Below are 12,884 nucleotides of genomic sequence, written 5' to 3' on the forward strand. Positions count from 1 at the left end.
AAGTCAAATGCACCAAGCTTGTTACATATATAATTAGTTTTGGGGTTTCGTAGAGATTTTGTAAACACGTCTGCCAATTGATCATTAGAGTTGACAAAGTTTGTGACGATGTCACCTGATTCGATTTTCTCTCTGACAAAGTGACAGTCTATCTCAATATGTTTGGTCCTCTCATGGAAGACTGGATTTGAAGCAATGTGCAACACGGCTTGATTATCACAAATAAGTGTCATTGGTCTTGCTTCTTCAATTTGAAGTTCCTTGAGAAACTGTTTTAACTAAATAATTTCATATGTTGCCATTGCCATGGCCTTATACTCTGCCTCGGCGCTTGATCTTGCGACTACGTTTTGTTTCCTACTTTTCCAGGATATAAGATTTCCTCCAACAAGTACACAATACCCAGAGTTGGATTGTCTATCAATGGGTGATCCTGCCCAATCAGCATCGGAGTATCCAATTATCTGAGTATGTCCTTTATTTTCATACATTGGACCTTTTCCTGGAGCACGTTTGATGTATCTCAGAATCCGGATAACAGCATCCATGTGTTCCTGACAAGGGGAGCTTGAGAACTGACTTACCACTCTAACTGCAAAAGAAATTTCTGGACGAGTGACTGTGAGATAATTCAACTTTCCAACCAATCTCCTATACCTTCCTAAGTCAGATAGAGGCTCCCTCTGATTGGATAATAGTTTGACACTTGGATCCATAGGAGTATCAGCTGGTTTAGCATTCAACAAACTTGTTTCTTCCAAAATATCCATAGCATATTTCCGTTGAGAAATCACCAAACCATCTTTATATTGGGCTACCTCAATACCCAAGAAATAGCGAAGTTTACCAAGATCTTTTGTCTGAAATTGATTCGAGAGATGTTGCTTTAACTGAAGTATACCCTGCTGATCACTACTAGTTATGACAATATCATTTACATACACAATAAGATAAATACACCCTTGAGCTGAGTGACGATAAAAAACATAATGGCCAGCTTCACTATGGACCATACCAAACTGTTGTACTACAATGTTGAATCTGCCGAACCAAGCTCTCGGAGATTGCTAAGACCATAAATAGACTTGTGTAACCTACACACCATATTCGATGACTCCCCCTGAGCAACAAATCTAGGTGGTTGCTCCATATATACTTCCTCTTCAAGATCGCCATGTAAAAAAGCATTTTTGGTGTCAAGTTGATGAAGAAGCCAATGTCGAATGGCTGCAATGGCTAGAAGAAATCTAATAGATGCCATCTTGGCTACAGGCGAGAAGGTATCACTATAATCCAATCCAAAAATATGAGTGTATCCTTTGGCTACCAAGCGAGCTTTAAATCGATCAATCTTACCATCTAGACCAACCTTCTCTGTATAAAGCCAACGACACCCTACTAAAGATTTCCCATGGGGTAGAGGAACCAGTTCCCAGGTACCACTGCTTTGAAGAGCACACATTTCATCAATCATTGTTTTCCTCCACTCAGGGTGAGACGAAGCTTCACCTGGAGTTTTAGGAATAGAAACAGAAGACAAAGAAGACAAACAAGTATACTACAAAGAGGAAAGACGATGATAACATAAATCAATATAATATGGAGAAGGATTTCGTGTTTGACGTATACCTTTTCGAAGGGCAATCAGAAGATCGGACTCAGGTTGCAGGATCAGATCCGGTGATGGCAGAGGCGTCGAAGGAGAGTCTACAATAACCTCAAGGACAGGTATGACCTTAGGGACGACGGGCATTGGGTGACGATGATGATATGTTTGAAGTGGTCGAGAAGTGGGTGGGTCAGGAGCCCTAGACTGATTAGGGATGATGGTAGACGGGACATTAATAATTGTCGGGAAAGGTGTGGGAATACTTTCTTGAATGGGTTCCGGACTTACGTGACTGGACTCGAAATATGGAACCGACTCGAAGAAGGTAACATCGGCCGATAATAGGTATCATTGTAGAGTATGTGAATAACAACGATAACCTTTTGGGATCGATGATAACCAAGAAAGACACACTTTAGTGATCGAGCTGAGAGTTTATCAAGACCAGGAGAGAGATTGTGTACAAAACATGTGGTCCCGAAGACTCGGGGAGGAATTGGGTAAAATGGGGAATTGGGAAAATGGATTGAATGAGGGATTTTATTGTTAAGGACAGATGAGGGCATGCGATTTATAAGGTAACATGTCGTTAGCACAACGTCCCCCCAAAACCGAAGCGAAACATTACCATGGAGAAGTAGGGTCTGAGTGGTTTCTACAAGATGCCGATTTTTGCGTTCGGCTACCCCGTTTGGTTGAGGTGTGTGAATACAAGATGTTTGATGAAGAATACCATTACGTGACATGAAATTCTGAAATTGTTGGGATAAATATTCATGGGCATTGTCACTTCTTAAGGTACGGATAGACACACTGAATTGAGTTCTTATTTCTTGATAGAATTGTTCAAAAATAGAAAATAATTCAGATCTATTCTTCATTAAGAATAACCATGTGCAACGTGAAAAACCATCAATAAAGGTGACAAAATACCTAGACTCAAGAGTAGAGACAGTACGCGAGGGACCCCAAACATCGGTGTGAACTAAAGCAAAAGGGGACGAAGCTCGTTTATTGACTCGATTGGGAAACTGACCACGAGTATGTTTCCCTAGCAGACACGGCTCACAATGTAAATTGGATACCTTCGATAAATTTGGCACCAACTTATGTAGTTTGAAAAGACTTTGATAACCTAACTGAGCATGGATAGTGAGTGGAGAATCTTTGGCTGAGCATGTCTGAGATGACACTAAGAGGTAATAAAGGCCTTGAGACTCACATCCGACACCAATCATCCGTCCCGAACCCCGATCCTGCAGGGTAACATTATTGTTAGTGAAGGTGACACTACAATCAAGAGAATGAGTTAAACGACTGATTGAAAGTAAATTAAATGGACAATTAGGTACATAGAGGACAGAAGTAACTGAGAGAGAAGGTAGAATTTGAACAATACCAATCCCTTCGGATCGGATTTGAGAACCATTGGCAGAAGTTATAGTAGGTAAGAAACAGGATGTAGAGAGGGAAGAGAAAAGATTTTTATTACCGGTAACATGATCAGACGCACCAGAATCAAGGACCCAAGATCCAAGAAAATATGATTGAGAGAGACAAGCAAATGAATTACTAGTGTGCGCTACCGAAGCAGTAGAATCTAAGTTCTGATAATTCTGATACCACCTGAGGAAATCATCGTAGTTTGGCGTAAAATTATGAGGAGTAGCCATGAGTATCGGATCTGAAACAATTGCCCTATAGAGAGTGGAGCAGTGGAAAAATTGTCGGGATCGGCCGTCGGACGTGTTGTCACGTGCGGAGGTTTCTGCCGATGAAAAGTGGGGAACGGCTGGATCAGAAGAGGCACATCTACTGGTAGGTTATCGGAGAATTTTGAAAAGTGAGAGGCAAACCGGAGTGATGACATGGTTTGCAAAAAAAATTGTCACCGGAAGACGGTGGGTCAACCGGGTAAAGCACGACGAAGAAAGAATTGCCTCTTAGCAGGCTCTAGATACCATGTTGAATTAGGAGAGACTAAGAGACATTTAGGTTAAACCGTGTGTTTTGAAAAGCACTACGGAGACTTTATTATATATAGAGAGATTATAACTAATTACATGATATAGTCGATGTGGGACTATTCGATATACAAATATTCTTAATATTATATTTACAAATATCAACACTCCCCCTCAAGCTTGAGCATATAAGTCAAATGCACCAAGCTTGTTACATATATAATTAGTTTTGGGGTTTCGTAGAGATTTTGTAAACACGTCTGTCAATTGATCATTAGAGTTGACAAAGTTTGTGACGATGTCACCTGATTCGATTTTCTCTCTGACAAAGTGACAGTCTATCTCAATATGTTTGGTCCTCTCATGGAAGACTGGATTTGAAGCAATGTGCAACACGGCTTGATTATCACAAATAAGTGTCATTGGTCTTGCTTCTTCAATTTGAAGTTCCTTGAGCAACTGTTTTAACCAAATAAGTTCATATGTTGCCATTGCCATGGCCCTATACTCTGCCTCGGCGCTTGATCTTGCGACTACGTTTTGTTTCCTACTTTTCCAGGATATAAGATTTCCTCCAACAAGTACACAATACCCAGAGGTGGATTGTCTATCAATGGGTGATCCTGCCCAATCAGCATCGGAGTATCCAATTATCTGAGTATGTCCTTTATTTTCATACATTGGACCTTTTCCTGGAGCACGTTTGATGTATCTCAGAATCCGGATAACAGCATCCATGTGTTCCTGACAAGGGGAGTTTAAGAACTGACTTACCACACTAACTGCAAAAGAAATGTATGGACGAGTGACTCTGAGATAATTCAACTTTCCAACCAATCTTCTATACCTTCCTAAGTCAGATAGAGGCTCCCCCTGATTGGATAGTAGTTTGACACTTGGATCCATAGGAGTATCAGCTGGTTAGCATTCAACAAACTTGTTTCTTCCAAAATATCCATAGCATATTTCCATTGAGAAATCACCAAACCATCTTTAGATTGGGCTACCTCAATACCCAAGAAATAGCGAAGTTTACCAAGATCTTTTGTCTGAAATTGATTCGAGAGATGTTGCTTTAACTGAAGTATACCCTGCTGATCACTACCAGTTATGGCAATATCATTTACATACACAATAAGAATGTGTGATTGGGTCTAACTCAATCCTACAAAACCGGTTGGTAGAGTGAGGACTACCCCCACTTATAAACACATGTTCAAGCCATATATTATCCGATGTAGGACTTTTAACATATACAAAAATAACTTGCCTTAAGTGATTAGGAAAAAAGTATGTGCATACTTTTAAGGCACTCGTCAAAATCCAAAGCCAAAGATTAGGAACGCTTCTGTTTCACACGAAAACCCATCCATATTCTCCTCGTCAGTCAAATATGATTGAAGAGAAGAATCCTAGGAAAAGTAAGAAGTGGTGTGGCGACATCAAACTATATGAGTGGCAATGTAGCCACTACGATTTGTAAAGACGAGCGAGTTGACGAAACAAGATAATTTTATAATTAATACAAACAAGATAACGAAAAGTTTAAAGGTGAAATTGGGTTTTTGTATTAAGAATATATTATGGAAAGAATGTGTAATTGTGATTTGGTAATGCTTGTTATGTGTTTATAGACAATTTGGTAATCTGTAAGTGTTGTCGGTGAATAGGATATAGGAGAATGAGGAGGATTTTAATCGTCAACTCACTCCATTATTTTTATAAACAAAATTTGACTTTTATACTCATTAAATAAATGATGTATTTGAATTATATATATTTAATGAACTTAAAAGTTAAAGTTAACTTAAAAGAGAGAATGGAGAGAGTAATAATCAAGAGGGAGGGGAGAGGAAAATATGGGCATAGGGCATGTTTTTTTTTCTTTTTAAAAATAAATTTTTATAGTGTTACATAATTTTGTATTAAAAAAATTTACAAATAAATGTTTATAAAAGATATAAATGAAATTTGTTTGAGTAATTATTCTTAAAATATTATATAAATATTTTAGGGTTAAATATAAAAAATCCCCTGGTGAATTTCACTTTATCCCTGTAATATATATATTTTTTATTACCTTTGTAGTAAAAATTCATTTTTAAAGATTAAAATAATTTATTTCTTTAAAGATAAAAATAAATAGACTTTATGTTTTGTGAAAAAAATTAATTGTTCGAATAGACCACGGGATGGGAGAAATGGAATTGATTTTAAAGAAAAAGAAGATACAAATTAATGTAATTTTTTAATAATATAATATCAGTAAAATAGGATTGGAGATGAAAAAAATAATAAACTAACAATCAACCTCAATAATAACAATAAATTACCCGTTTGTTTTAACTTTTTTTTCTAAAGTGACTTTTATATTGAAACATATTTTTGTTTTAAAAAATTATAATAATTTTTAATAAAAATTTCAAATAAAAAATTTAGTTTGAATAGTTGTTCTTAACATACTATTTTAAATATTTCATCATCTTATTAAAATATTTATTGAATATCAAAACTTAAAAAAACAATGACTTAATTTTAAAACCATTTCAAATAGTTTTTTATAAAAATCATTTTTGAAATATAACTTTTTTAAAAAATTGCAATTTTAACTATGTTTTGATCTTCAATAATGTATATTTATATTTTAAGATGTCAAAGTTAATATTTCAATTTATAAAAAATGAATTCGGAAAAAAAATGATATTTTGAAAAACGTTTTTATAAAAATCATTTTTGAAAATACAAAGAAAAAAATATATTTTTTTTAAGTTAAAACAAACATACCCCAACTTGTATCAATCTAGTAATATCTATAATATTTATAAATGTTACGCTTTCAATAGAAACAATATACTCTCTTATATGTGATTTTAGAAATGGACCCAACTTCATCCATTTCTTCAAGTAGTTAAGCCCCACGAGCAAGAACTTCAGCTGACTTGGCGCTAAGGAAAAGGGACCCAAAATGTCCACACCCCATTGATAAAAAGGCATAGGAGATGTGACAAAGTGGAGAATTTCAGTTGGCGCATGGTGGAGATTGAAGTTCCTCTAATATTTGTCTCATTTTCTAACAAACTCTAAGTTACCCTATACCATGTTTGGCCAATAGTAACAGGACGTCAGTAGATTATGAGTGAGGGCTCACCCGCTAATATAACTCTCGCAGACCCCTTCAAGGACCTCTATGAGAACAAGGGTGGTGTCATTCTCACCTAAGCATCTAAGCATTGAGGAAGCTTTTCCCATCTTTTATAACTTTTCTCTTACTATGGTATACTTTGTTTCAAACCTTCTGATCTTTTTCGCTTCGGACTTGTCTAAAGGATGTTCCTTTATTGTCAGGTAGGGCATTAAAGGGGCCCATCTAGGTTGGGGCGTCGACGACACGTATGGCGTTGAATTCCTCGTTCTATGTGATGGGAATGGCTAAGATCTCCTGTATCATTGTCATATTGTGGCATGGGTTCTTAGTGTTGGCAAGCTTTAATAAAAGATCTTCCCAAACATTATGCTCTCTAGGTACATGGACTATTTCAAATAATTTGAAATGTTTAGCTAAGTTGTGTATTCTCTATTGGTATTTGACGAGTTAGGTCTCATTTGTCTAATACTCACTAACAACTTGATTGGAAATAAACTAAGAATATTTTTGTGCTCTAAGACTTAAAACACCCATTTCTACGGTGGGGTTCATTCTACCAATGAGGGATTCGTATTCAATTTGGTTATTACTAACTCTGAACTCAGACTTCAAGGATTTATCTATAAGGATGTTGCTTGGGGCTTTCAGTACTACCTTGACGCCACTTCCCTTAAGGTTTGAGGCGTCGTCTATTTGCAGCTTTCATAAGTATGAAACCTCACAATCCACTAGAGAACTGAACTTTACTAAGAAAACTGCAAGTACCTGATATTTAATGATGCCTCTCGATACAAAATTGATGTCATATTCATATACGTCTAGCGATGTTTCCCTTAAGGTTGTAGGTGTTATCTGCTGATAATAACATTTAGATGTTGGGAACCTCTTTGCCCACTAGGAAGTTGAAATCTACTAAGAAATCTTTCGGTACCTAAGATTTGATGTTGCCTCTTGGTATAAAATTGATGTCGTATTCTATTAGCTCTACTGACCAAGACAACATTCTTCCCGCCGTACTGAGCTTCTTTAAAATTCAACGGATTGGATAATTCGTCTTTACCACCATGTGGTTCCCCTAAGGGTATGTTTGGGTCGGTGGTATGGAATGTAATAGATTGGAATGGAGTGATAACTAATGTGATTTCATTGTTTGGATATACAAATAATGGATGGAATGGAATGGAACATGATGGAATCCATTCCATCCAATTCCATTTAAATCTTTATTTTTTCTTTCATCCAATTTGGGGTGTATGTGATGGAATGATGCATTTTTAATAAAATAATCAAACAATAGAGTGAGATCTATATTCCATTTCGCTCCGTTATGTTCCATTCTGCTCTGCTCCGTTATGTTCCATCAATCCAAATATAATCTAAAAGTATGGCCCCGACATCCTTGTCGTTATCATGACCACTAACGATAATCTCTATATCTTGTGATACTTCATTTTCGTGCCCTTGAACACTTTGATGAAGAGGTAGATTGGTTGTTGGGTCTAATCTTTTTTTAGGGCCAATACAAAGCTCATCGTCTTCTCTATAACTAACGAATATAAATATAGTGGCACGCCCTTTTTTGGGCGTGTTATACCCGCCGAGTTGTCAAAAAGATTCTTATAGATACATATCACGAAAGTTAATTTTATGCTTTTTAAAATAAATTTTACCAAAAAAATTAAACTTTTAGTAGAAATTAGATTAAAAATGACAATCTGATTAAAATTAATAGTATTTTTTTGGTGTAGTAAATCTGATTATTTAAACTTATCATTTAGTTGGAGTGATGTTCATATTATTAATCAACCCCTCCGATTTGTATATAACAAGAAGAAGAAATAAAAATTATCTTGATGAATGACACTCAAATATGGTAGTTTTAATTTTTATTAAAATAATTTTGACCATAAATGTTATGAGCATTAATTAAACTTCTAGTATAAGTAAAATATTACAAAAGTCACTTAAAAATATAAAATATTTGTTGCGGTCGGTTTAACACTTTCATTTACAACGAATTTTTATATTTTAGATAAAAGTAAAATATTTGTTGTGGTCCATTTAACATTTTTGTGCTATTTAATATCCTCCTCTTTTATATTTTGGTGGATTTCACTTCTTTTTAAATATAATATGTTATTTATTTAAAAAAGACCACCAATTTAGACGATTATGCTACATGTTTGATATAAAAAAAATTAATATAATCGCATCAAAAATTCAAGGTTGAATTTAATTTATAATATTTTAGATCATGATCGTAAAATATAATATTGATTAAAAATTATTTGATATATAAAGAGTTATATGAAAATCATTTCTTTATAAAATTCATTCAATCGAGTAATATTGATTTATATATTTACTAAGTGGAATCGATTATATGGATCTACTTTTGTCATAGTATTTTATCTACGACTATACTTTTTTTTAAATCGTTAATCTTGAGATCTTTTTTAATAATTTCTCTTATAGTTTTTTAGGTCCTCCTCTACCTCTAGTTATTTGACTATACTCCATCGAATTTACACTCTTTACAATAAAATTTACAAGTCTTCTCTCTACATGCTCAAACCAACTAAGTATATTCTCCGCCATCTTTTCAATTATAGGTGTTACCTCACCACTCTCTCTAATATTCTCACTTCTAATCTTATCATGTCTAATCTTACCACACATCCAATGCAACACCCACATATATGCTACATTTACTTTATTCTCATGTTGATTCTTAGTCGCCCAACATTATGTCTCGTACAACATCGTCGGTTTTACCGCATCCTGATAAAAAAATCCCTTCATCTTAAGTGGTACCTTTGTGTCACATAAAATCCTAAAAATCATCCTCTATTTCATTCACCCGTCTTGAATTTGATGGTTTACATCCCCTTCTATTTCTCCATCATTTTGTATTACGGACCTAAGATATTTAAACTGTGTGACTTAAGAGATGATATGACCTCCAATTTTCCTTCTAGGCTATAAATGATTCTCCTTTTGTTGAACTTACATTCCAAAATTAAAGTAAAAAGGTAGAGGCTTAGGTTTACACCTTGACGCAAATCTATTGTAATGAGGAAATCATTTGTCTCTCCACTTATGTTTGTGCACTAGTGAAAACCACTTCGCACATATCTTGGATAACTCGAATATAAGAAATCCCAACTCATTTCTTCTTTATAGATTTCCACAAAATCTCTCTAGGTACTCTATCATACTCTTTCTCCAAGTCAATAACAATTAAGTGCAAGTCTTGTTGGTCCATTTGATATTGCTTCATCACACACCGTAGTAGAAAAATCACTTCCATGATCGACCTCCCAAGCATAAAACCAAATTGATTCTCAATAACTTGAGTATATTTTCTTAATCTTAACTCAAACACTTTTCTAATTACTTGATGTTGTGAATCATAAGCTTGACCCCCCTATAATTTGCAGAACTTGTATATCCCCCTTGTTCTTATATATTGGAACTGTAGTGCTTCTTTTGTATTCATCTGATATTTTCTTCAATCTCATAATTTAATTAAAAAGTTTGGTGAGTCACTTAATACCTCTATCTCTAAGAATTTTCCATACATTAATAGGAATTTTTTTCCCAACCACCTTACTCTAACTCATTGTACTTGCTAAAAAAGTACAATAAGGTAACCATGTGTTTGTAGGATTCTTTGTAATGTTTAGGGGATTCAAACAACATGTAAAGCTAGCTCAAACAGATTGGTGAGAAGCTATGTCCATTTGTTTCTCTGGGAAATTAAATATCCCTCACCAGTCTTTATTTATAGAGGTCTCATGGGTCCGGGCTAAATAGAAGTTATCTCAGCTCTCTTAGTTAGAGATGCAGAGAGGAAGAGACTAGTTCTTCCTGAATCAGGGAGGAGGTAGTTATCTTCTTTAACTCCCTCTCTGAGTTTGTTATAGTGGTATATGTCATCTCCCATGTCTATTGGATAAGTTGACGGTGAGAATTAGTCTAAACTGATGGACCTCAATTGGAGGGTCTGTTATGGACATCCATACGACCTCATTATCCATTTTGGGTGACCTATAGCTTTGCAAGGAAGCATCCCCCCCCCCCCCCCCTCGCCAGTGTATTTTGCCTTTCATATTCTTTCATGGATTATACCCTATTAAGGCCTAATATAACTATATTAGTATACAATTCCTCAAGTACAAGGGCTTGCAAAAGGTGAAGTGAATTAATCATAGCAAATGTAGTTTGTCTCTGTGGGAAACTTTAAGTTGAGTCCCTCATATGAGATTTTCAGTTGATCCCCTCAGGTGAGACTTTAAGTTGAGTCCCTCATATGTGATTTTAAGTCGAGTCCTTTAGGATAGACTTTAAGTTGAATCCCTCAGAAAATATTTTAAGTTGAGTCCCTCAGTCGAGACGAGATAAAGTATGATGTTGAAAAATCTAGAAGCGTCCTTATGGATTTTAATCGAGCTACAAGGGCATAAGTTTCATCAAAATATATGCCTTTCTATTGATTTTATCTCTTCGTAACAAGTCTGACTCTATTCTCACAATGTTTCCATCCTTATCATGCTTTTTTCAAAAGACCCAACGATTTCCAATCACTTGATTAGATGAAACTTTGGGGGGAAATTCTCAAACCTTGTTTCTCTCAAATTAATTTAACTTTTCTTGCATAAAAAGATATCATTCTTCTTTGATGAATGCCTCGTCAACTTCCTTTGCCTCAATTTGGGAAACAAAGGCCATATGATTACATATCTTTCTAAGGAGTGTTGAGTTGTAACTCCCTTAGAACCACCTCCAATGATATTTTGAATATGATGGTATTTAACGGACCTTTGTTCTTTGGGAAGATCTTGATGTTCTATGTTTTCTTCTTCGGCTTGAGTATCTTCAGTTTGACTTTGATCTTCCTTTTGACATTGATCTTGATCTTTATTTTTATCATTATCTTTCAGAGATATTTTCTCAAGGATACATGCACAATCAACAACTTCTACCTCTACACACAAGGGGTTAGACTCATCAAAGATAACATGAATTGATTGTTCTATCATCAAGATCCTTTTATTAAAAATTCTAAAAGCTTTGTTAGAAGTGGAATATCTTAGGAATATTCGTTCATAGGATTTTGTGATAAATTTCCCAAGATTATCTTTTCCGTTATTAAGGACAGGGCATTTTCATCTGAAGATATGTGACTTAGAAATATCTTGCTTCCTTCCTTTATGCAACTCATAGGTCGTCAGCTTTAGAATTGGTCTTATAAATACATGATTCATTACATAGAAAGCAGTGATTACTGTTTTGGCCTAAAAGTATTAAGGAAGGTTAGTCTCATTGAGCACCGACCTCGCTAGCTCTTATAGAGATCTGTTTTTCCTCTCCACTACCACACTTTGTTGGGGAGTTCATGGAATGAAAAAGGTATGGTGAATTGCATTCTCATTACAAAACCTCAACATAATTATGCTTTAAACCATCAACAAAAAGAACATCCTCAAGTGTTGAATTGGTAAACTTACCAACGGTACCAATACCAATGATTTTCCCTTGTTGTTGCCACCATGGGAGACAAAGCCTCATTTCTTAAGAGTGAATGAGGAGAATGGAATTTTATCTCTGATCATGTGCTTTGAACAGTCGTTATCAAGATATCACTTAGTGTTTTATAGTGTAAATTACTCCTCGTTTTCTTTGAGATATGCCATGAGATATATGTTGGTTTCTTAATCGTATGATGAATCCATGTCGTTATTGTCCCAGAAAATGTAAACTTTCTTATTCTCTTTTTGGGGTTTCTTGAACTTCTTCTGATTTCTTATTCTTTTTCTAGTCTTGAGGACAATTTGGTCTTATGTGTCATTTCTTTTCAAATGGGAAGCATATAGGGGTTAAGGATGACCTTCCTTTTTTCCTTTGTTACTCTTCTTCTTGTTTTTCATGTTTCATGAATCTTCTAAAGTTATGAATGATTAGCATCATTTCTCCATCAGAGTTTGACTCTTTTTCTTCCTTTGTTTTGAGAGCTGGAGTTTTCTTCTTGTTGTCACATTCCTTATCATCTGCAAGTCTTTTTAGCTTTATCTTATGTTCCTACAATTTACCCAAGAGTGTAGGCAAGTCCATGGATAGCAAAATCCCTAGATTCATAAATCGCAATGACTCTAAATTGTCAACT

At 35.1% G+C, this 12,884-nt stretch overlaps 1 protein-coding gene across 1 annotated transcript; it reads right to left on the reverse strand.

Annotated features, from left to right (window-relative positions):
* Positions 1-278: 278 nt before the first annotated feature.
* LOC127137686 (secreted RxLR effector protein 161-like) lies at positions 279-716 on the reverse strand. The gene has a single exon (XM_051064122.1). It carries the CDS (start codon positions 714-716, stop codon positions 279-281), a length of 438 nt encoding a protein of 145 aa, XP_050920079.1.
* Positions 717-12,884: the final 12,168 nt, after the last annotated feature.

Source organism: Lathyrus oleraceus, chromosome 4 (genome assembly GCF_024323335.1).
Source record: "Lathyrus oleraceus cultivar Zhongwan6 chromosome 4, CAAS_Psat_ZW6_1.0, whole genome shotgun sequence".
Taxonomy (NCBI): domain Eukaryota; kingdom Viridiplantae; phylum Streptophyta; class Magnoliopsida; order Fabales; family Fabaceae; genus Lathyrus; species Lathyrus oleraceus.

What these genes read in the sequence shown, in the direction of transcription:
- LOC127137686 (XM_051064122.1), bottom strand. Translation starts at nt 716, where the DNA reads ATGGATCCAAGTGTCAAACTATTATCCAATCAGAGGGAGCCTCTATCT.